Raw genomic sequence first — 26,321 nt, forward strand, 5'->3', positions numbered from 1 at the left:
GTCGATCCAACAGCCAACATTTTCTGACCTGCAGAATTGGAATTTGTGACAATTACAATATTCTATCCTACAAAATACCACTTTACTTACTCGACAAACTTTACATTTCAGCCTTATTATCAGTCAGTGTAATTTTTCTGTAATACTTTTCTGTGTAAGGCTGACACGACACAAATGGCATAAGAAAAGACTTCATCAGAATTTTAGTTTTTAGTAAAATACACTGGAGGCCTCATTAGGAGGAATACAATAGAGAGGCTGTGGCAGAGGCAAAACATCAGCTGAAATTTTTGACTGAAGGCATATATTTTTTTCTGTTGAGAAGGTTCAGTATGACTTTAAGGTTTTGAATACAAACCTAATCGGCCATAAGAAATGAAGTTTTGTGTAGGGGTGATGGGAACAGATGGTCCTGGTGTTTGTTGAGCAAAAAGTTTACATATCAAGTCATGAAGACTTTGGTATTAAAACAATCCTTACACTTTGGTGAGGCAGGAATAAAACACAGGTATTTTTTTATAATTCAATTCAAATTCTTTGTGGGCCGCAAGAAATCAAAGTGTAATCATTCAATGCTATACAACAGCAATTTCAATCCAAGTAGTAGTAGTTAGACATTGGACAATGTTCCTGCTCAGTCTAACCTTCTGCTAAGAATATGTTTTTCCTCATATGAAGTCTTTATTCAACTGATGTAAGTATGATGCTTTTTATAGTGGTCTACATATTGTTTAAGGAAGAACTGATTAAAATGTTTGTCAGTGTAGGTACTACTGACACAACATACTTGGTATTTTCTGCTCTTCAGATTGCTTACAAAAGGGCCTCTTTATTAAAAACTGATCTTAAGAAGGAAGATAAAAGGCAGGCCGTCCGATTCTTCTGCCCCCTTTCACTCCCCTTCGTCTTCCCGCTTTGTTTCTGTAGTAGGTGGAAATTGGCCCTTGTGTTTGCAGCCGCATTCTCATCCTGCACGACTGCTCTCTTCATTAAAAGGGAAGCAGTGCGCTCAAAGCTGCTTCAGATTATTACCATATGTCTGCAAGGCCCGGAGCTGAGCAGCAAACCAGCTCTCATCCTACCCTCTAATTTCTTATCCCAAAATTGGACATGTGGGTCGCTATGTGTGACAACGTCCCTCCCTTCCCCCGGCCGGTGCAGTACGTTCTCACAGTATTTCTTTTCCAGTTTTAGACTCATAATAGCAGTGCTTGAACATTTCAGCAACACTGGCGGAAAATATTATACTTGACTGGAAACGTCTCTTCATGTTGCTTCAACCCCTTCAGCTGCCCTTCAAAGATATTGAGTTAGTGGAGTGCATTGTCTCAGCTGAGGGTTTTGTAACTAGGCTTTCTGTGGCCCATTCTCATATCCAACAGGACCAATGTGTTCATTGTACCTCCACAGAAATGACTGAGCTCCCTCTGCACAGAGCTGGTGCTTTCATGGAAGGAAATAAATCTTTCAAGACCCATAAAGGGCGAGGGCACTAATCAATGCAGAAAAATGTCAGCCGTTTACAGTCTGAGCAAAACATAAAGAAAATCCCCTCTGGATGTAGGAGGGTGCTCAAAAAGAGATCTTTGTGTCACCCGGTCCAAAAGCCATTGGCCTAGATTGCCCATCCCAGCATGCAACTCACCTCAGCATGAATACAACACTTGTCCGATGGAGTGGGCAGAAAGTCCCCCCCCTTCATCGCCAGGAGATCCTACACATGAGCTGCTTGGCTCTCACAAGAGTTCTGTGCAGTTTGAGGAAACCTTACCATGGATGAAATCAAGGCTCAAAGGCAGCAGCAGGAAAGGAACTGTTACTTACTCCCGGAGATAAGATTGCGACACCTTTTAGCAGCTGGACATCTGTAATTTTAGTCAGAAATAGCCTGCTTAAATGGATTAAAAGAGGACAGCAGTTGGTGCTTGACAGCGCCCAGTGGGTGGCTTTTCAGTGACTGATTAGTGGAAAACCTAAAAAGGTCCATAGGATCAACAGGAAGAGGATCTGAAACAGAACCATAGATGGATATTGGTAATTGCTTTGTTGGTGGCACTGGAGAAGGTGATTTCAGGCTCAGAACCTTGGAGATGTAATCGATTGAATTAGTTTGCTCACTTAATTACACATTTATGACAGGTCAGATTCAGAAAGTTTAAAGCAAGTTTAAGCAAGTGCATATCAGATGAGATAAAGATGCAGGAAATGCAGGCGGTGGTTAAACCGGTTGCCAGGTTTGATTTTCTAATACATTGTATGGATTTAATGTAAAACATTTGGTTTTCCTTGTGTTTTAAGTGAAGATGGTGGTTTATAATTATTGTTTAGTGCAGGTGAAGCTCAGTTTTGAGGTAATGTTTTAAACACACACCTGATATTCATTACTGTATAAAGGAGCCACTCCTTGAAGATGTTTCTGTACTGGAAGAAGCGAGGTGAATATGAGCTGGAGGCGTTGATGCCTCCCATCACACCAATGACAATGGAGCGCTACTCATGGTCGTCATCACTGGATGTCATATATGATCTGTCTGGTAAGCTCATCTCTAAATGGGAAGATCAACTCCTCAGACTTTGTGTATCTGGAAACAGGAAGCTCTATAATGGACACAGCATGAGTATGTGGATTCAGTCAGACGGTACATATGTAGTTACTGAAAGAATTTATTTGTTTTTTGGTGACGCGGCTAATGTTAAATTTCAGAATAAAATATTAGGACTAACATGAAGTTAAAATTGTTTTGAGATTTTCCAGTGTTGTACGCTTCTTGCTTTTCTGCGACGTAATTAAGTCAAAAAATAATTTAACCAAGAAGTCTTTTCCGATTTAAAATATTTTTAAAAAATGGGTCCCTGACCTCTTAAAAGGTAAAAGGAGAATCCATTTTGGAAAAAAACAAACCAAAAATTGTAATGCAAAAAAAAAAAAGTATCCATCCATTTTCTGTACACACTTGTCCCTAGCGGGGTTTGGAATGGTGCTGGTGCCTACCGCCAGCAAACGTTTCAGGCGAGAGGCGAGGTTCACCCTGGACAGGTCGCTAGTCTGTCGCAGGGCAACACGACAATTAAATAATAATTTAATCAGCAAAAATCATCAAATACTTGAGACTCCCAATCAAAAAACTTATGGCTGCCTATTTTAATAGCCAAAAATATGTTCATGCACATTAATATGCTCTGTGGAAACTGTTTTCACTACTGCAGAAACTATCTGCTCATGTCAGTTATTAGCCAATCAGCATGGAGGAACATAAATGCAATTCCTGGATTGGCTGCTCTGCAAATGCCAGAGCAGCAAATCCAAGCTTCCCAAGCTACATTTCTTTCCAATATTTTAGATATGTTCTATGTAAAATTCTGCAACTAGGAGAATTTTCCATGACTAACTTGGTGTTATATTCCTAAAAAAAATCCAAAAATAGATAGGGCTCCATGGTACATCACACGCCAAGTCTGATATCACCTTGTATAAAGTACCGGTAGTTTTTTTTCCTCATTGCTTTATTCTTTAGTAGAGTGAACTCACTAAAGTGGCAGGAAAATAAGGTCATAGCAATATGAAGAAAATTTGGAGTGAGATTAGACACATGAAATATTTACCGGTGAAGAAGTGCATGGCTGAAGCTAAAAGGCTTCCTCGTCTCGTCTCAGACGTTTTTGATGTGGTACAGGGGCACTCACTTCCCGCTATGCTGCCCAGTTCATGCCATTAGGAAAAGGGAAATTACTTTAAAAAAAAAAAAGTTAGACAGGAATGTCCTTCATCCTGTTCTTTTCTGCCAGCTAGTCTTTGTGTTCTAGCTACTGTTTAGAGGAATTCAACAAGAGGAATGGCACATATTAAACTGCAAGCTATCAAACCTCATCCTTTACTTTTTTTTGTCAACTTAATAAAAACATCTCCTAATGCGCCTTTAAGCAACAACAACAACTTCTGTATTAAATATATTTTTGTGATCATTTGGAGCCAAATTCAAAAGTGGATTTATTTGATGGGTTCTGAAATGCTCTTCTTTCCTGTATGCCAGGTCTTATTTGAGAATAAGCCAATTTTCCAACACCTGCCTGTGGAGTTGCTCAAGGTTCCATACTTGGTCCTGTCCTATTCTCATTATGTCTTTATGATTGTTTTGTTTTTTTGGGGTTGTTGGGGGTTGGTTATGTTTAAATAGTTTTTCTCCCACTGCTTTGCAAAACATATCCAAATGTCTACCCACACATAGAAAAACAAACAACTCCTTATATATAGATGAATTAAAATTATAGGTATTTGACAGTGATGAAGCAGAAGCTATTGTATTTGAAATATTAGACTCTCCTCATAGCCTTTTGAAGTTTTTACTTCCTAAGGATGCCCTTTAGCTAAAATCTTGGTATATTTTTTTATATCTCCCTTAAATTGTCTTAGGGAATCTGTTCAGTTGTGAAAACTGAACACATTTTAGTTTTGTTTTTTCTTAAGCACTATGAAAGGCTTATTTATTCTTTTATATTTCCTTTAGATTGGTCAGCTGGATTGTTCCGGGTGGTGCAATATACTTTTTCTTTTTTATTGCTCTTATGAATGTGTTTTCACTGTTATGAGACTGTTTTATTTTAGAGTAGAAGTATCAACAACTCTAGCTTATGACAAAATCCACATTTTTAGGATATCATTTGGAATTTGATGAGACATTTCTTTTTTTTTTTTTTACATGAACAATTTTGCTTGTCTTCCTTCCTGCACCTTGCTATGTTAACTCAAGTGCTTTTAACACTAATTAAAAGCACATTATAACCACGGTGAAGGCACATGCTTGCATATCTTAAGTTGTATTCTCACAAGAAAGAGCAGAACATGGTTATTTTCCTTGAGGTTTGTTACTCATGATGCCTATAAAAAGACTAATCTGTCTCCAAAGGCCATTCTATCAAATAATGTATTATATAAGACCAGCCACTGTACCTTCTAACATAAATACCTCAGAAATTTAAGCAATGCATGAAGCTCTTCATGACTCCTCTTAAATATGAAGAGGGGTTGTTAAGGTCTTGGCTAATACCTGACCTTAGTGTAGGAGTCACTGTCCTTGGATATTTATAGATGTGGAAGAATCTTGCGTTTTCACATCGTCATTAAACAAATTTTAAATGAGTCAGTACTTATCCAGAAATTTGTTTTGCAGTCTGTCTTGTAAACTGTAAATTGTTGAGTGCGCCTCCACCCTTCTTTGGAAGCATCTGCACTTGTTCTGTGGTTTTCAGTCTTAAACGTGGCGACCCCAGGTTTGCTCAGATGTGGTGGACGAGGGAGAAGGATGGATGGAATGAGTAGGAGAGTGGGTGATGCACATATGTGTTTTCACCAACAACATTTTGCTAAATGGGAGGGTGCTGCCCCCCGCTGCCACTGAATACTCAGCATTAAAAAGAGCTGTGTTCAGCTTGATTCCTCCACCTGTGCTGTAGCGGAAAATGTTCCAGGGTCCTGTCTTCACACTAAATGACTTCATCATCCTAAAAAAGGTGCAAAAAGTCAAGTTGTCTGTACAAGATATTCCACAATATTTCCAAGGTTTCCCCCAGTGTATTATTAGCCTGACGGACCACCAGGCTTTTCTTGCACCCCCACCAGGCTAAGTGTTATTGTTATATAGGAGTTTTTGTATACACCAGTAAGAGTGATGGCAAAGACAGGCTAGAGTCTCATTGACACGATTGAAAGTGCAATGGAAACACAGTATGGTCAGTATGTGAACACACAGGGAGGCTGAGGTTAGTTTTTTTTTATTCACCTGAACTTTGTCAGTATTGCCTGTCTTTATTTGTCAACTTCAGCAAATTAAGTGACAAGTCACAGGGGTTTAGCAAGATTTCTGGGGAAAATCATTGGTCGTATTATATTGAAATCAAAATGTAGGAAACATAAAATCACAATGCACAGAAGTCACCAACATTGAAACATCACCTGGTCTTTAGATTAACTCAAGAATTTAATGCAGAATTGTTGAATTTTGAACATGATCAGCTTCAAGAATATTTTGAATTACTTGAAACAACTTGATTTGGAGAAGAAAAGTGTATGGAGAACACTTTTGAAACAAAGTATATGAAGCATTTTTTATGCATTTATCTTCATCTTTGCCATCTTGTTTTCTTACTTCACAGCTTTTCTTGCCACTTTGTGCTGATGTGTTTGTTTCTATGCCAGCACTCTTGACTGCATGCCATCCACCTGCCTCCCATCTGCACCAGCCTTTTCTCTACTATCCCATCGCAGGAAGGTGTATGTTACTTTTTGTTGAGGATTGGGGGTAGGGGAACTGTGTTCAACTAATAGAAACGCTGTGTGAAAATGAGAAGAGTTAAACCCTAACAAAGGCACTCATAAGCTCTGCTCTTCTCCATGTGCCATGACGAGACCTCACTTAACTAAAGTCTGTGCCTCACATTCTTAACATTCCTAGGAAAAAAAGGCTTAAATCTAAATGTGTTCTGTTCAGCCTCCTCTCATTAACATGGAGTTATGAAGTTAAGAGTTCAGGGAATGAGGGAGACGTTTTGCTTTGGCAAAATTCAGACAATGTCTTCATCCAAAAGTGTGCAATTTATTAACCTATGTTTAACTTACCATACTGTGACCACCTTGCTGATGAAGACGAACAGGAATGATGTTCAGCGCCAGCGAACCTTGGGGGGTAGCTTAAAATCCCAAATAAAAGCCAATCTGATTGGATTACGCAGTCTGTTCCTCTACCCTAAAGTAATCCGCTATTGATAAGTAGCTTATTGCCTTTAGTAGTCATCCCCCTTTATACCATAAAGTATAACACTTGGTGAAATTCTTATTCTTTGCAGCTTGTTTGAGTTATTTGTTTTCGTTGTTTAATTTAACATATTTTTGAAAGGGTATTCAAATGTATTAATCATAAGGGAAAAAAATTGTTGATGCAACTCACACAACTTTCTTCTACATCTACCAGTATGTCACTTGATCACATTTTCTCAGATATGGAATGTTACTCAATGGTGGGAGCATTTATTTCTTTGCTGCTAATTTTTTGTTTCCCATAATCTTATCTTCTTTAGTTGCCAGATTCATAAATTTCTCATCTTCCAAGTTTTATGTCCCACAAAATTTGCATACAAATTTAAACGCAGTGTAAGCAGAGCAGTTGGAAAAAGATCTCGAGATGAAATGTAAAACTTCAGTGTTTCATCTCATATTCTCATCACAGGAGCTAACAGGCTCCACAGTGCAGCACAGGAACTGCTGTGGGCTCAGTTTTCCTGAGTGAGTCACAGTAATAACAGATTTTAGGCAGTGCACAGTTGGCAAATGTGATGTTTAAAACGCAATGAAGCTGCAAACCCTGGACTCCAGACATACTTCATGTAGGATATCACAGTAAAATCAGAATGTACATGTTTTATGGATGACTTTAATTACTTTTCTTGACTTTTTGTCTTGTTGCTTAGTGTTTTCCCTAATTAATAAGCTTTTATTATTTAGAATTTGCTGTAAATGTAATTTCCTGGAGCCCCAGGATATTTGGTTCAATGTATCTTTTTACATATAAAAGGGTTTTTCTTAAAGCTGTAGAACATTTGTCACTAAAATTTCAACTTATTATAACTTATGTTTTCCCTTTGTAGGATGCAATCTAATCCCTAATTTGAAGGAAGGATTTCAGATTAAGAGAATGCAAAATAAGGAAATGGAAACGGATAGTGGAATGCTCGACGTGGTTGATTTACCCTGGCCTTGACTGCTGTGGCTTACTTATGGGCACCTAAAGGATCTTTCCCCTGGGCAGTGTCTCTTCGAGCTGATGCAGGCCAGCGCAGGGGCTGTGTGGACGCGACACACAACCGTCTCTTTAGTGTGCAGACTCATTGTCCGCCGTCACGTGTGTTCGTGCGCTGTGTGTGCTTGTGTTTGCTTTTTGGCTTAATCAGCACTGCTGAGTTCAGGGATTCCAGTTCATCAGAGAGAGAAAGTAGGAGAGTCAGCAAGATATGAACAAGTAAGAGAGAAGATGGAGGTTCAGCAGATGGAGCTGTGTTTTACAATGAAACAAGTAATCAGGAGAGGGTTGAGGGAAAGTTGGCACTTAGGGTGGGAAGCTTATTTAGGGATACAATTTACCAATCTGGTTATTATAAAATAAACTGGATTGGACTCTGTCTTCTATTAATTTAGACAAACCTAAAGTTAAATGATCAAGAAATGGAAATGTCTTTTTTTGTCAAAAACAGAGCTTGGTTATGGGGATTTTCTTACAACAGTATTCAATAGTACTTTCACTAACATGCTTATTAAAATGTATTCAGAGGTGATATTTAAATGTTTACCCATATTGCTGTCTTTAAATAAATCAATATTTCATAAATGTAGATATTTTCAACAACTCATGTTGCAAAAACATTTAGTCTAAAATATATATTTTTTAAATTCAGGCTTCTAAACGAGGTTTGAAGAGGTTGACTATCTGTTTGTAGATGTTGTATATTATTTTTTTCTTTTTTGACAAAGCTCCTGTTTCTACGTGGATCTTCATAATAGCTCAACTTCAGTAAAACATGTATAAACAATGTCTTGAAGTCTTGGATGCTAACTTTTTTAAAAGTGGGATTGCACAGAGATTTAGTTAGTGGCTTCCCTGCATTAAATAATTCTCAAAGTCATTTTTTTTCTGAAATGGTTTTGGATAAGATTTGTCTTTAGTTGAGGCTGATACTTAAGAGCAATGCAATGGTGGAGCTCCACTACAACTGCATGGAATTATAAAACCTTGAATTTATTTAGGCTATTATGGAAAACAATGAGGGTTAAATTTTTTAAAATTATATTTTCATTAGTTTCATCAGTTTCAAACTAAATTTTTAATTAGCAAGGTAAATATTCATTCTATCAACCAAATATTTATACCTAAAATAAATATTTAGTAAATGAACAGGATGGAAATGTGAACCCTCCATTTTTTTCTTATTACAGACTAAACACAAATTGCTGTGGATGTTTGACTATGTAGATTTACAAATGGCACCTGTGGGTCACTAGTAACTGGTGTAAAACATAAGCCACAAGTAACCAAAATTTCAGCAATGACACCTGAAATATTAAAAGCATGCCTAATATGGCATCCAAGCATCATTTTGAGTGATTTTGCACATATCATTTGTAGTTCTAAATCTTATGCAGCTCTTATTTCTACAATGTTAACCTACCATAAAATTGGAAAACTAAAAAGCTTTGAGTTGGTAAATTCTTAGAATTTTTGAGTTAAGAACATCACTCCAGCTGTTTTATTTTATTGCACTTATGGTTGAGAAATTTCTGATTAGAGGAAAAACTTCTGCGTCTAGCCATGGTTAGGTTTTGAGTTGATCTGAAACATAGCATGGCCCCTGAACATTTATACTTCACTGTCAGGGTGATAACTTTTCCAGATCGCTGTGATCTGATATGTCACCAGTGAGGCCAAATAGCATTTGTTTCGTGCATAGCTGTGAAGTTTAGCTGTGAAGTTTGGCTGTGAAACTGAAGGGTCTAGATCTTTGGGAAACACTTCATAAAAGCTGGAGGCTCCTTCTACAGCCAGCTGCTTTTGTAAACCCACAGAGAACCATTATCCCTGAAGCCTTCTGGCAGTGACCATAGTCATGACTGAGAGTGCATTTCGGCCTTCTTCCAGCAGAGTGGAGACACTGGAGAGACATTTGCACCCCCCTTACCTCTTCCCAGAAGGTGGTTGAAGTCAGACAAAATAGACTCTGCTTCAGCTGGATTACTGAAAGGTGTTCAAAGAAAGCTTTTAGCTCATATACTGGCAGGGATCTGAGACTAGATCTGCTGCTTGGCCAACTTTCTGTTTAGGTCTCAGCTGCATGATTGCAGTGATTGTCTAAAGGGCTGATGTTCAGGCTCTAATGTCAAACGAGGATGAATCATCTTGTGTACATGACGGTTATTGGGCACAGTTTCCCTGCCACTATTCATCTTCTTTAAGGGTGTTTTAATTCAATTTACTGAATAGTGTCTGAACATTACCATATTAGTATAACAGTGCAAGTAAAAGTATCTGTCCAACGGTCAGGACACATGCCTCATTACTAAAGCATTCATTGTTTCACTCTAGTCTGTTTGAAAAAAAAAGTGTCTATTATTCTTCGTCTGTCTTTTTTTTTTTCTTAAAGTCAGAATGGAGAAAATATTCCAAACGCAAAACTCTCGAACTATCATTGCTGAGAGTCTTGAAATGCATAAAACTAATGTTTTCAGATATATCCCATCTAATTTCACTGCTGTACTCGACAAAACTTGTCAAAATAAAATAAAAATAAAAAACACGTCACACTCTAGCCACTGCATAAAATCTAAATAAATTACACTGACTTTTGTGGTAACAAAATAAAGTTTTTGTTTGTGAAAGTGAGTGATGAGAATGGAACAATAGTTGTAATTGTTGGTGTACAAAAAGTTTCAGTGGATTTGTATTAGAAGGTAACTCATATGCTGTATTTTCACATCAATCATTATTACATAGTCTTGTTTTTACTGTTAGTTAGCATGTTAACATGGAGGCTGGCTGACCCGTTCCTGTGGGGAGGCCAAGGATTGAAAGGTATGCACCAATTACAGGGTTTTTCCATTTTCCCCTGACCGACAAGGGCTGTTAAATCCGACTGCATGACTAAAGGTGACATTTTCCGTTTGCAGCAGCACAGATTTTTGACCATTCACTTCTTGCTGATGCATTATTGTTCTTCTTGGCCTTAAAGATCAGCCACAAAGGGACTTCATTTTCTCGAAGCGCTCCAACTCCATTACAGAAGATCTACTGCTGTTCCATCACTCATATTTCAATGGCCAGCCAGCTTGGCACTCCGGAACGGTTTTTGTCGTAATTTTGGGAAATTTGAGAAGTTTTGCAATTGGCACCTTTACTGCCAGTCCCATGCCAATCTCTACTTCACTTTCCTGCTCTTACTTTCTCCTTTTCCCCTGTTATGTTTTGCTCATTTGGTGGACCAATAAATACCGGTGCACTCAGGGTCTCTATTATGACATTATCTTTTGTGTACGTGCAGAAGACTCAGATGTAAACACTGCCTTTTATCATGGCCTCAATGCAGCCAGTCAAATCGATGTTAGGGGTTTATTTGACAATGGTGATTTGTTGTCCTGCAGTTGAAAGCAGAAAGCTCCCCCATGATGAGGGCACTTTCCTACAACAAGCAGACCGGCCTTCCTCTCATTTTCTCTTTTTGCTTCCTGTCCTTTAGTCATTATTTCTCTTTGATGTTCTTCCAAAAAACATCCTGTCCTTTTTCCTTCTGTTTACCTTTCCATCAAGAAATCTCTTTAGCCAATTTCTTCTACTTTTATACACTCGGCCTCTCCGACTAACTGATGACTTTCTTGTGCTTACAACTGCTCTCAATTTTTCACTAGTCACTTCACCGTCGTATAAACACACACATTTCTACTCTTAAGCTTAGCAATGTATTCTTATATCCCTACCAAGAAAGGTGTGTTGGTGGAAGTTAAGGCTGTTCAGTGACTGATTTTTAGTGTGTTAATATTCATAAAGAAATGTCAGAGTGACCCATGTGTTCTCTTTCAGATGATAAACCAGTCCAGGAGGAAGACTGGGTGGTTTGTCAGCACCCCGAGTGTCCGGACCACCGAAGGGCCTCTAAGGTAAGATTCTAAAATTTCTAGGACATAAATCTACCAAACGTATTTGCATGGCAGTGAGACGTTTGCCATAAACCTTTCACTTGGATGTTGTGGCATTTTTGACTTCAAGATTTTAGATGGAGTGGGAAATTGTTGACTTTGTATGTAATATAGACTGTATCTTTGGTCCGTCTCTCTTCAAACACAGACAAACTGCAGCAGTTTGTCAATGTGAGAGAATGTCTTAATGATTCAAGAAGTCCCTTATCTGGAGCCAATGACTGTCTTCAGGGGTTTTAATCAGGTTGCAGTTTGGACAGTTTAAAAGCAGCTTTTATCAGCTTTTAGTTTTCATGCTAATCTAACACTATGGCCTCAGATTTAACTGAGGCAACACACCTGTTTGTGTTGATGCTGGGCAGATTCTGGGTCCAATGTCTAGAAAGGCAGCAGAAGTAAGTTTAGAGATTTAATTCGATGACTAATAGTGTGTTGTATTCTGTAATTACTGAGTAACTGGTTTGCAATTTAGCTGCGGTTTGAACTTGTGACACTTGCAAATGAACCAAATCTGTTGACTAGCTCTTAAACACATTGGAGACTGAATTGTATTTAGATGTTCCTTTCAATTTTCAACTTTTTTGTGTACATTTGCCTTCACTCGAAAAACCTTGGGAGGAAAATCCTTACCCATGTTAAAGTTGGGCTGCACCGAACACCACAAAATAAATGTTTTTTGAAAAAAGGTAAGCAGTGCCGCTAACGGCAGATAAGACGTGTATTTTTTTAGGTTTAAGAAATGAACAGTTAAATTCTTTATGTATTAATCAGTCCATGACATCCCAGGTTTTCAGTCCTTGATCAAAAACTAATTTTTGGTCAATTTTTTGTCTTCATCTCAAAGTGGTAACACTTTTTGCTGCCATCCATAATACCATTACTGGCCATTGTAATGCAGGTAAACATCAACATGGCTACTAGTAGTAGTACAAATGATCCTTCAAAATAATCTGATGATGCTTGCTTTTACTATTTGAAATCTGTTTTTTATGTCAGTAATTATTTAATATTGATGAAAAAGTACTTTTTCCATTGGCATATTATCTCACTTATAACAACATATTTTTCCCATGAGTGCAATGATCTGCCAATGGAACAAATACTTTTTTCATAAATATCAAGGAATTATTGGCTTAAAACAAGCTCCTCCATATTCCTAAAAGGTTCTTTGTAAAATTTGTTTTTGCCTTACCTCAAACAGACCAATCTTGGTAAGATTTTGTGTTTTTGGCAGTATTTGAGATGTTTAAGTGTTCCAAAAAAATGTGGAATAAATCTTCGAAGGGGTGGGTGGCAGATATTTGAGGATATATTCACTGCCAGAAATACAATACAAAGACGAATCTGAAGGAGTTGTCTGACAAAAATAACTTACAATAGCTACATGACAAATGAGAGGGGGGGAAAGTTGCAGTAAATTTCAATCTTTTATTAAGACTAACTACACATCTTCCTTCATTGTTGTTGAGTAAAGCTTTTGGCTGCAGAAACAGCTTGTGCACACATTTAGTTAGTATAACTTCACATCCGTCTACTGATAAGTTCTGTCTACTCTGGGCAGTTGATGAATGTAAGTTTAGATGATAACAATCTTCCACTTTACCACTAGATGTCGGTAATTGTTGCATATTTTCTGTAATTGTTGCACACTGTTGTTGTAATTAGTGGTTTCCTTGATTAAAAATGGACAAAGTAATGACCAGCTTTTTAAAATCATACCATAACTTTTCCATGACTCCGTTCAAGTCTGCACTGAACCAGACTTTAATGGTAAAACTTGTTTTGGTTTGGATCGAACACTGATTCGGGGTTCGGATAAGAAAAGATGGATGGAGGCAGATGTGATTTGGCCTCTTCGCAGTGTGTTCTATCAGCAGTGAAAAAGGTGAAACAGAGTCCCAACACTGCTTTTGTTCTTTCAGGTGTTTGAAGGGGTGAAAGTCTTGGGGCTCTGTGTCTGGTCACCAGACTGTGAAATGAATTATTCCTTTGAAGCCACTGGTTTCTGAAAACGGGAGACGGGCCAGAAGACCAGGGGAAACCGCCGTAGTGTCTGGTTTGTCCGTCAGTCTGGGTTGTTTTGGTCTGTCTGCTCCGCCTGGACGTCCCCCTCCTGCCATTACGACCGGCGTTGGGAGGATTTTCTCATCGAATCGAGATGTTGTCTCCTGCTGTCTTCTTTACGGGAACAATGGGAAGAGAAGATGACAGAGAAAACATTTTTGAATTGAGACAGCCTGTTGGGAGAGAGAGCTGGCTATATATAGTTTCTCTCCATGGCAACTAAGAATAATAAAAAAGAAAGGGGAGGAAAAAGAAACAAAGTGCTCAGTCTGAACCGCCTGTTTTTCTGCTCTCCACATTAATGACACACTAAAGTCTAGTTTTCCTGAAAGATGAAATCACTTCAGACTCTCCAGCCTCCCCTCTTGACAGATTCCCTGCTTTTTAAAAATTTTTTGTGGAGAGTCGTGAATGAGATGCAGGACATTCGCCTTGGTCTGGGTCAGGGTGGATGTTATTATGTAAGGAGATTAAGGAAAGACATTTTCCTGTGTTGACTGCAGACAGAGGGAAGGGGACGATCGGTGAATGCTGGATCTCATCAGTCGGTATGATGGCGGTTAGACTCCCCTGCTTTTCCTCCCTCCAGGACTCCTGGCGTCTGATCCATCTGCTCTATTTATCTAATTTTTCTTTTCTTATCTGGGCATAAACTATTTAATGAGACACTTGATTTAAAAAAAAAAAAAAAGAACCTCATTTGCAGTGGTACTATTCCTATCCACTGGTAGATGGTAGCAATTTCTTGTTGGCAATTATCACCCAATTTTCATTACATTTGGGTACTCAAAACAATAATTTTCAATAGCTTTCCAGTCTACTATATGCTTGGAAAAGATTTGTTTTCTTGTTCAGATCATGGCCAGTAAAAAACTATTAAAATAAGTTTTACTGGCCGAGTTTGTGCAAACAAGCAAGGAATTTTAATTTGCTTTCATAAGCTTACAGCACATACAGACTTTAGAGATTTAAGAAAAGAACAAGAAATATGTTAAAGGAATAAACAAAGTGCACCAGCACAGAGGGACAGAAATGCAGATTTTCATTTAAGATTAGCCACTGACTACTCTGGCCTTCTGTCCCACACAGTATGTAACTTTTAGTGATTTAGTGATGTAGTGGTAGTATAGCATGAGACAATCAAGTGCTAAACAACCAATCGGAGCCAAGCGGAAGACCTTAGTGCTGTCAATCATGCCTGTCTGCGTGGTGCTCACCACCTTGCTTTTGCTTTGCTAAGATAAATCTTCTTGCTGCAGAATCCGTCATAAATTCTGAGCCTGTTTAGCCTAGTCACCGATGACTGCGGATAAATTGTTTTCCTGTAATGGTGAGTTATTTCTCCGCCATTAGCACATTTAACATCACATCTACAAAGTTGACTGAGACCGCTAAGACCCTCCAACATTGTTAGGTGTTGCAGGAAGCACAGCAATAGTGCCTGACAAGATTGGTAAAAAAACATTGGCCACTGGTTGCCATGGGAGATTCAAAGATTTCAAGACCATTATTCACAAATGAGTCCAGGTTACAGTCCAAAGTATGTTTTTGATGACATTATAACATGATATAACCTCAGATTTGATTTTCTATACTTTCTCTTTAATAAATGGTGAACAAAGCACAAAAAGTAACATATTATTCTCAAATTAAAGCCTGTTTAAGATGGTCTCTAAAGTAAATAAAGACGGAGCAAATGGTTAGAAGATGAGCTGCAGTCATCTTCAAAAACTTAGAAAATATGTTCTGGTGCAGCTCATTTGTCAGGTAGTGAAACTGTTTTTCATTAAAACCATATTTCTGTATTAGAAATGTCATTTTTAGTCAAATTCTGATCATAAATGTTTTATTTAGATGCAAGACTTAAAACAATATAAAATAAGTTTATGTAATGTTTTTCCCTTAGTAAATAAATAAACTTTTCAATTATAATTTACTGAATATGACAATACCTTATCAGTATTATTCTTGTCAGGTTACCATCAACATCAGTAAGATAAAACTTCTACAGATAAGTTTTTTTGTTTTTGCATAATGTGATAGATATCCCTAAAAACATGTATAAAAATATCTACTCGCAATGTTTAAAGTATTAGATATTTTCTATATATTTGATGATTATTGACAAGATGGAGTGTTTGTTAAAAAATTTAAGACAGACTTTCTATGTTGTAAGCTATAAGAGCAGAAGGGAAAACCTAAGTAAAACAGCACTTTAACTTCATCAAAGGGATATTACATTATGTTGCAACTTCATAAAATGTTTGAAATTTTGTTACTTTGATAATAATGAGTTGTAAAAGTTGAGTCAGATTAGTTTTGTTTCCAGTTGATGAAAAATCATTTCCGTTGTGCAATGGCACAAGTTTGTAGATACCAGCTTTCACGTGTACTGTCCGTATCAAGCTTTAAACAGCAGGGGGCGATGTCATGACAAGCCTGACCTACAGGACTCTGCTGTTTACTCTTTCCCTGAACTCCTTTAGTCAACCTTGGCTTGACTCAAGTAAAGGACATAAATATCCCTCGACTTTCACTCACTCCACCCGCTGAACAGATTTAAACACATGGAAGAATTTTAACTCAAAAAATGAAAGGAGAAAAAAAAAACTTTTATATTCTTCTTTTTGGTTCCTTAAGTTTTCCAAAATTTCCCTTTGAAATGTCGGTGCCTTGGCAGCTGCACACAGGCAGACTCTCAGGCCAGTCCTGCACTCCATTTAAACCCTTTTGTTTCCAGTCAGGCCTGCCTGGAGTCTCCTCATACCATATATTAGCTCCCAACAGCACTCTGTGTCTTCCAGTCACAGCATGACTGGCTGTAACCTTGATGAGTTCACCCGCATCATAATTTTGTGAAATCTTCCCAGGTGTCTTCCTCCATATCGCAACCCAGCTTTTAGAAGTGACTAATACGTTTTCAGAAGGTCCAGTGGTGACTTCCTTCAATTCAGGTGTCAGAAAAATGAAGCTTGGTTCTGATTTGCGTTGGGAATGATTTCAGATTACACTGGTTGTCATTCAGGGCAGGTTTGGGCTTGTTTTCTGATTCAAGACTCACACATAGTGGAGCTCATTACCTCCAAGCTTTACACATTGGATCTGAAAGCCACAGCTTTAACAGGACCAGACAGGATAACCAAAAAAAAAGGTGTGGGTCGCTATGGCAATGGACCCCTCCTTATTCCAAACAGCTGGAGGCAAAGGAATGTGGTGAAGAAAGGAAGGATGAGGAAATGTGTCAGTCAGCTGTTTAGCTCTCTCAATGCCATCAGTGCATCTCAATGTAGTTTCTGCCAAAAGACAAAACAGTGGGAGATTCAAAGAAAGATTTCTATTTATCTCAGGTGAAAAGGTTCTTGTGTGTCACAGAAACACTGAGAATGTTATGGAAATGCATCCAAACCAGAATAACTGAATTACTTAGAAAATATATTACTTTATTTAATGTCTTATAATTATTTTCTTCTTCCATTTTTTCTTTACATCCCTATGCAGAGTTGAAGTCTGGAAAAGTGTGGCAATTCTTTTATTATTCAAGGACAAATAAAAATACATTTTACCAAGATAATATTAGCTTTTTAGTCAAGTTTTCTGCTTGGACAGAAAGCCCAGCTTGTAGTCAATTGTTTAACATAAACTACTGACTTGCAACTTAGAGTTGTAAAGCAGGGTTTTGCTAATTGGATGCTTTTGGTGCTTCAGTTTGAGATTTCTTAGGTTATCATCTGGGATTTTATTTTCAACAAAATTATTAATAATGCTTGAAATATATTTTCATTTTGTCTTTTAACATTGTGCTGGTTCAGAGCTAGTTGACTTTCCATTTTATTAGACAACCTCTACACACTATGCAACTATGTTTGCCCTAAGGTTCTTCCAGCATCTGTTCCAGATCTTTTCATTTGACAAGTCTGCCTTGTGAAAACTCACAGGGACATGCTGAAGCTGCGATGTAAACATGATATCCCTCTTTCTGCATTTGTCAAAGGCTCAGGAATTTAGTGTGTTGGTTGCTGTATCTTGGCAGAGACGGATTGTTTTATGTGCCAAACAGTTTACTGAGATGCAGTTGCTCCTGACCTCCTTAAAGAGATTACCTGCCCATGTACTTACTGTCTGAAAAGTAACCAATGTGGACTTTAAGTGGGAGTACAACAACTAATCCCCAAGAATAACTACATTGGGAGATAGATTTTGGTTCTTCACATCTTGTTTTTTTTTTCTGATTGCCCGCATGTTCTATTCTTCTCATTCAGCAATATTCTGAATGCAGAGGAGTCTCATCAGTCCTGCTGATAAACAAAATCCACTCCAGAACATTTTTTTTGAGATTACAAAATCATTATCATTGCTTGATGTGTTTTGCTCTCTCAAGTCTCTAACCACCTTGTGAAAACCCCTTTTTTTATTATTATTATTTTACTTGGCAGCTTCTAGCAATAAACATGCATCTTTTCACTTTTGTAACTTCTACTGGGTCTGTTAATGGATTTTGCAGCAAAATCCATTAACAGATTTTTACCAATCCATTCATAGACTATTGTGAACTTGAAATTCTGCACCTTTTTATAGTAATGGAGACTGTGTGGTGAACATTGTAATCTGGAAACTTTGCATTTATTTGGAGATTACATATGTCACTTTATTGCACTGATCTTCACTGTCAAAATAACTCCTTAGAGTTAACTTGTCTGAATGTGAAATCACTGCATATTTAAGTAGATGGTTTATGGTGTGACTCCCTGCAGGGAATCTAAGGTAATAGTTGTAATATTTCTGAATGTATACACATTCATGGTTATTTTTTCACAATTATGGAATTAGGAAATGAGAGCAAGTGACATTTGAAAGAAAAATCACTGCTCAGTTAGCCCCTCAATGGGAGAATCTGGTGGCTATTAAACTTTTCCGAAGGTTATGATAGAAATAACCTTTTTGTTAATCCTGATGTGGCACCTGTGGGGTTGCAAAGGTCAATGAGCATAAAAATAGTTAAAATCTTTTGGTAATCACAGTCTGCTGATCTCAGTAACAGCTGTGCCCCAAATTATTCATAATATTGCCAAGTTTAAAGTAATCATTTAATTTTACTAACAGGTTTCTGCTGACACAAAGCAATAATGATGGTTTGAAATGGTCCAGCCAGAATGCTGATTTGAATCTGATGGGGAATCTGTGGAAAAGCTAAAGATAAATTGGATTGATGGCAATTAGACCTTCCAACCTCAAGGACTTGGTGGTCCTCATCAAAATAATAGAAACAAGTTAAAAGTAGTTTTTTTTCTCAGAAAAACGGTTCAGTTGCTTTAAGATCAATACATTTTAGCTTTACTGTAAGTGTAGCACTGTTGGTTGGTTGAGAAATTTCAGACCAACTTTTTTTTGGCTGCTCTCTTTCAACCATCATAAAAAGATCAATGCATGTATTAAACCAGAATGGCAGCTTTGGCGTATTTAATGTGTTCTTGTGTTCCACTTGTTACTCACTTGTATATAAACTCTTCTAAGTCAGATTTATTCCTACAACAGCTAAACATTCTTTGTTAGGTTTTACTTATGCTAAAAATGTTTATCTGAACATTTTTCTCCAGTGGAGGAGGAAGTTATGATGTGGATTCCTGCCACTGCTACAGGCTTCAGCAGCTCATTCTTGTGTAGACACACACAAGGATCTGATCCGGTGTGGTGAAACTGGGAGGTCTTCTTCCTGGATCTCTAGGTTTTTTTCACTGCTAACATGACATACCAAAAAGAGAAACTGATTACTTTCACCCAGTGACTCATTTTATATCAGGCTACTGTCACGAAACTGTGAAGGGAGCCAAGCCAGTGAGGATACTGGATTCCAAATGAAAGGGTGAGCCATGATCTGTTATGTAATTTGGGAAAATCTCCTTCATCATTTAGTGCTTCAACTGTAGGAGTACTGTAAGCTAGCTGAACAACACCTGAAAACCACTTTTGGAGTTATGTGTCTTGGTCAGATCTGAGCAATAGTTGGAAATACAGCTATATTTCATGTCCGGAGTCTTTTTCCAGAAGGCAGGTGTATATGTCAGAATGTCCTTTAATCACTTTTCTACAATGCAACAATACTGTCTTGGTGTGTTCTGTCTTGGATGACCAAATTGTGCCATTTTCTGAGTTTCCCATTAGTTTTCGCTCATTTATCCATAAAAAGTTTTCTTCTTTCGCATGAACCTTTTGGGCAGGTGTAATTATACTCATCCTTTTCAGAAGATTTTACTAAGATGAATCTTTATAGCAAAATCAAAGTCAGTTTAATTTTTAAGTCATTGAGAAAGTAGAAACTCTTTTTTTATATATATAGTTCTTAAACTTGTATCAGCAGATCATCTTGGGCTGGTTTGCTTTTTATTTCAAATTATATTTCACTCTTACAACATTTACAAAATATTTCAGGATTTCTTGAATCCAAATCTCATTAAAATTACCTTTCACAGACAAAAAAACAAAGCTTTAAAACCATAAAATGAACCCAGTACTCAGTAAATAAGGCTGAAATGTGGACCGGCTGCATCTGTCCGTCAAATACAGTGGAAAGAAAATTGTTTCAGGTCATTCAGAAATAACAAACAAGCTTGTCACAGCTTCTTTTTTTTTAAATTCTCACCAGGAAATGTAAACATTGAAAGGGGATGAGCTGGTGATGGCAGGCGAACCCCCAGGAGCGTTTCAGTCAGGAAGCGGCAGACAGCAGAATAACAGGAAGAGGGTACCTCACTGACACTGCAGTGGGAACGGCTATATTTCAGCTGCTCTGAGTGAATTTCAATGAGTGAAGAAGAGACCTCCACTCTGCTCACTTTCACTCGTATTTTACTTCTCTACATCCAGAGTTCTGTCATGGGAAATCCCAACATCTAGCTGTATAATCTCTTGGAGAAGCTTTCGCGGCTTATCCTAATTGTTTTGATTGTTCGGAACTGAAAAAGGTTCAGAATGTACAGGACTTCAAATTACATCACTAGTGCATTCTAGTTGTAACTCTTTACTTTTGTCACACTTCTGAGCCTTCAGTTTTTATTTGATCTTAAGTCCTATTGTTTCCTCTTGGTCTCACCTTTATTTAAAACACTCCCTTCACGAATTGGAGCTTATCATTCTCAAGGAGTTAATGCTAAGTTCAGGCAGGGAGAGTCACTCAGTTTATTCGTCTTTTACTTCCTTACTCCCCCTTATCTTTGATTTAACAATGGCAGCTCCATTTTCATTGAATCTTGCAGGGTGAAAGCGCCACTGATGTCCACCCTTTTGATATATGGCCTCCCCTAATTAATTCTGGCAGTGGGGGGTTGTGGGGCAGACAGGGATTCAACAGGTTGCCTTGGTGGTTTTTGAGCATCAAATGCCCCCCGTTCTTCAGTCCTTTGCCTCGGGGGTCTGAATAGTTTTTTTTCTTTATCTAGCTAATTGCGGAGGATTTAAAGATGGCTCATCTTGGATTAACCGGAATGACTAAAGAAGTCTGAGGGTTGATATCCAACCCACAAACCATAACATCATTTGACTATTTTTAGACTCTGAATGCGCCTGAAAAATCCCAGCAGAGTCCAAAGTAGTGACTCTACAAAAACTGTCAGTACAACATGTAAACTGTTTATGGATGACGACATCACTTGATGGGTTCTTGTGGGTCTCTTATAATCAGATTAATACTATAATCAAAAAAAGATCAAGCCGAACATGTGTAATCAGAGTGATCTGGTTTGGCACTTATATCAGACTTGTAAATCAGAGGTGTATTCTAGTCATTTTCAAAATTTACAATAAAGCAGTTACAAGTCAGCAATGTCTAGAGGTCACTGCTGACTTCGAAGTAGGAAATCGAGTTTCTTTGTTGAGAACCCCAGACAGTAAGGTGAGCCCAAAACATCTGTGTAACTCATTAGTAATGATGCTTATCCACAAGTCCATGTTCAGTCTCCATGGTACTCTGCTCTTCTTCATCGTTTCTCCACAGGATGATGTTATTTTGCAGTGGACAAAAATGATATTTTCTCTGTGTAAAATACAATTATAATTCCTTCTCGCCTGTCTTGACTTTGAAATTAAAATTCACAAACATCTGATGTGGATCAAGATTTTATCAGAATAATCCCCTTTATTTTATGGAAGATTCAGGAGTCAGGATTTAGTGTAAACAAATGAAAGTTGATTTTCTGTAAATTAAGCATCTCTGTTCAATAAAACTTACTGTTTCAGTGGTTCATCTTGCTCGGCTATATTGAAAGCAGTCTTGGTTTTCACATTAAATCTAGCTTTCACAACTTTTAAGTGGTCTGCTTTGTAGCTAAATACTGTGGTTTTGTGATGTTTGTTAAAATTAGAACTTTAACTGGGCTCTTTAGATGTAATTTTATTGTGAGCCATCAGCTAAGAAGCAATCTGTTTGGATGAGCTCTCAGTTTACCACATATTGCTCTAAGCAAGTAGTCAGCTCAGTTAAGCTGAGGGCGTTGCTTGGGTTGGAGCTTAAAAAGTCTGCAGTTATAACTGTGACCTTCTTGTGTCTGGACAAAACGAGGCGAGGGGGAAATGTGATCATCTATTGTCTGGGTAGAAAAAGAACTTGATGTTGCACAAAATCCTTTCAGTTTCCTCACTGCTAGACGGGTCTAACTTGCACTTTTCAGTACACTACCATAAATGGGAAGATGAAAAATGGTGAGACCAAGATGAATAAACAAACTTGCAATTTACAAATGGGAAGTAAAAGCAGGAAGGAAATAAAAGGTAATGTGCTTGTTCTCATTAGCTGAATTGACCCAAAGCCACCGTGTTTTTTATTTTAATCTATAGGTGTTAGTTAATTTTTTTTTTAAATTTAGTGCTACTTTCTTACCCTCACCCCCTCAACATAGTATTGAATATGCTCAGTATATAATTGAGGGGATGCATTTTTGAGTTGAGAGATCTGATATTTTTTTGTGTTTTTGCATTAAAATCTTAATAATCATAGTGAAAGAATCAAATAGATTCCCATCTAACCAATCCTCAATTCTATTAATGACGTTTTTGGATGATTTCTTTGAAAACTACCACATAAAAAAAAGACAATTTTAGTTTTGCAGTGTAAGACACTATTTAAGATCTGGTTCAGACTGAACAGAAGGTGCTATAAATGTAGTTTCATTATTCTGTGAAAGGCAATGTTGACAGATTTATTTCATCACTGTTTCCCCAGTCAGTAATGGTTCATCCGACCTTAGCTCCCAGCAGGGTTAAAGTTCAAATGAAGCACTGAATCAGCCAAAGGCTGAAATCAGACTTGTAGAGGAAGCCATTTCTCGTTTGCCCAGTGAAACAGAGTTGCAGCTTGATTAAGCTGTTTTGAAGTTGGTGGACAACCTCAAACATTCTTCAGGAGGAGGGAAGGAAAAAAAAAAAAAGGATCCGTTTCTGTTGCGCGTTGCATGAGTCAGCCGCGCTGTGTGAGCCTGTGAGGCTTGAGCATGGAGGCGGGGTCCTTTATTTCTGTTCGCTTCTGAGTCTACCTCATCAGTAGATCGCTGTGGTAAACACGGTGAACGTCTTTCTATATGACAGTCTGCCTCGTTGACTGCCTCTGGTGTTCTCACACAGAAGCTCAGGATTACTTAAAGCTGAGATTCAGAAATTAAAGAGAAAGTTTGATTCAGCCTGGGACCAGGAAACCTTCACCACCTGCTGCCAGTTTGACCCTGGAAACATTGATTGGTTCTTTCCCCTGAAAGTCAGAGACGTCTCCAATCCTGGGACGCTATTTTCTATGGCAAGTAATTGAACTAAATTACTATATCTTGATGTTTTATCTTTATCTGAGGATCTATATTATGCTACCAATTGAACTTAATCAGTTATTTTTGTAACATATTCAATTTGCCCAAAACTCATTGTGGTGAAACAATGAACATTTTGGGAGTCTGTAAATGTCCAGCTTTTTTTTCTTCTTAGAAATAAATGACAACTCTGATTTATTTAGGTGAATAATTCATTATCATAATACACAACCTCTCACAGATTGTTATGGTTTCCAGTCTGGCTGTCTGAGACTCTAAAGGGAACACACATCTACAACTGAGCAGACCGGCACTTTTACACTTTTTTTTCCCCTTCCCTCTTTTCTGCGTCTGGATATTTCACATCTGCTTCTTATATCAACAGACCAGTGTGGCACCCGCCACTGCTTCCTTTCTCTCTCTTTCTCCTTTTCCATATTCTTTGGAGCAAATTGGAAGTAGGTTTCCAAATCAATTTTCAACTAACAATGGGAACAACTTAAGTAAAAATCGACTTCAGTTGTAAGGTCTAATTTGACCTGGAATATACACTTATGTTCCTTTCACTTCCTCCTTTTTTGGCCTTTTTCCTGTCTATCCCTCCTTCTTCTGCCCTAAAGCTATGGATAGGAAAGCGGGTTGTGTCACAGTCCAGCCAGACAGTGTTGCCTCAAACAGCCATCGATACACTTGACATTGTAGAAGTAGAGGGAGTGAAAGAAAAAAGCAGATATGGGTGAGTGCTTGCTTGCATAGTTGTTAATTAATCTTAAACAAACCAGATTTTCATTCATGTTTGTTGGAATTTGTTGCTTTCTTGGAGATATTGTGACTGTGTCCTAGGTAGGCATCATATAAGTATTAGACATTCAAGACATTCAGAGACTTTCTTTCAAACTTGTTCAATCTGTGATGACACAAAGTTTTCTTTTTGGCTTAGAGTTCACTGGAAAAGGAGGTGGGGTTCCTTTTTTTTTTTTTTGCATTGTAAAATGAATTGTGAAAGATGCTAGGGAGGCAATGTTTTTCTTTGGCAAACTTTACTGCATGTTGAAACATACATTTCTTATTGGAATACATAGTTTCAGTACATTAAAGGTTAACTCTACTCTTCCCTGCAGGTTGAGTGCACTTTTCTGTGATAAGAGAAAAAGTATGAAAGGTTAATGGGGATGGAGACAAAGCTCGACACTTTGCTACACACTGGGGAAAATGGGAAATAGAGATTTGCAATGCTTTGCTGCCTCTGGTGTACCTTGGAAACTGGTAAGGCCACATGCCAAAATGTGTCTTTAAAGTTTGCTTCAGGGGAGCTGTCATCTTCATCTTATCAGATTTTGAAGTAGGTAAAGTTTATTATTTAACATTAGGCGAAACTGTTGGTGTTTTGCAGCATCTTTTAGTTTTTCCCCGTGTTTAAGTTCTATGGATCAACCTTAATCAGCTTCTGTCCCCTGCATTCAGTTCTCAATCATTAGTAAAAACAAAGCTTTCAATTAATATTAAATATTTAATTTACTAAAAAAGAAGCCAAGTCTGCTTGTAAATGTACTTTTTCTTTGCTTCAGGCTGATTGTTCTGTCCTGTGAAAAAGACTGATGTGGCAAAACTGATTGTTGAAACACGATTGGAAAATCTAAATTTGCAAATACTCCTAAAAGGATTAGAATGCAAATTCACAATAGATTTCAAATTACTAGATGATGTAACTAGATTGTGAATGTTTTTAGCATTCTCTTCAGCGATGTGAAAATCTGTTGTTTATTCTAATCATATAGCTACTCTCAAAGTTTTCTTAATTTGTTTGTATCATTCCAGTAATTTATACTGAAAAAAATAAAAAGCCAAAATAGTTACCAAGAAGACAAATTTTCAAAATTTGTGTTCAGAAAAGTCATTGCGACATAAATGACAAACATTTATTTTTAGTATCATTCAACATAAATACTTACAGAAAGTTATAGGTAACATTTGTGGGCTATTGGTTGCACTTGATTTTGTTTTAGTGTATCATAAATAGAAGAATAGAATAGAATAGCATTTATTGTCATTGAACAGGATTCAACGAAATTTCTATTGGAAAATTTAGATGTATTTCTAAAGCTGTGTAACATAAATGCATACAACACTTTTCAGATTTTATTTGGAAATGTTAAAAGGAATTTTTATCATTATTATTTTGTACCTTGTATGTATTGAATTTTCAATAAATACATGGTTGTTTGTAGCAGTAATGTGAAAACAGTGCAAAAGGTGAATGAAATGGTGAAACCTTTGCTTCCTCAATAACTTTAAGAATTACAAGTAAATTGACCCACTTCTTTAGAATGCCTGTATGTAATCTGGGAAATAACTTCCCTCTTCAAATGTGTGTCACTGAGCGGAGGATGATGTTCTGAAATATTGTTTACAGTTACTGTAGTCTGTCTGGTGTCCAAATCCTATAAAACAACGAGTGAGTCAGGCAGTCTGATCTGGACACTGAGTGAGTCAGAAACATTGGCCTGGGTCTGTCAGTTATGGAGTTTATTTGGCTCTGTGAACAGTTTATTTGTTGCCTGTTGTATCCAGAAAGGCGTTCTAAAAATCCCCAAAAGGTCAGCTAGTTGCGCAAATTTTGCCGAAGGGAGAACTCAAACCATAATCGACCTTAGCTGTAAACATCCAGCAGAGTTTACATACAGACTTCCTGCCGTAACCTGGATCTGTTGTAGCTTCCTTATCTGTGGACGCAGTCAGTTTTT

General features: G+C 37.6%; 1 protein-coding gene across 5 annotated transcripts in view; it reads left to right on the forward strand.

The window, feature by feature from the left end:
• Nucleotides 1–26,321, forward strand: part of plekhg5b (pleckstrin homology domain containing, family G (with RhoGef domain) member 5b) — a 74,625-nt gene that overhangs the window by 9,064 nt on the left and 39,240 nt on the right. For 2 of the 5 annotated variants that reach the window (XM_055056890.1, XM_055056894.1), the window contains exon 2: nt 11,613–11,689. In XM_055056890.1, the coding sequence (XP_054912865.1) occupies nt 11,613–11,689 (77 nt within the window). Of the gene's footprint in view, nt 1–1,791; nt 2,535–11,612; nt 11,690–23,317; nt 23,575–26,321 lie in introns of those variants that run through there. The other 3 variants (XM_055056889.1, XM_055056893.1, XM_055056891.1) reach the window with 3 other exon arrangements.

Source organism: Poeciliopsis prolifica, unplaced genomic scaffold, assembly GCF_027474105.1.
Source record: "Poeciliopsis prolifica strain line A6 unplaced genomic scaffold, Auburn_PproV2 SCAFFOLD046, whole genome shotgun sequence".
Taxonomy (NCBI): domain Eukaryota; kingdom Metazoa; phylum Chordata; class Actinopteri; order Cyprinodontiformes; family Poeciliidae; genus Poeciliopsis; species Poeciliopsis prolifica.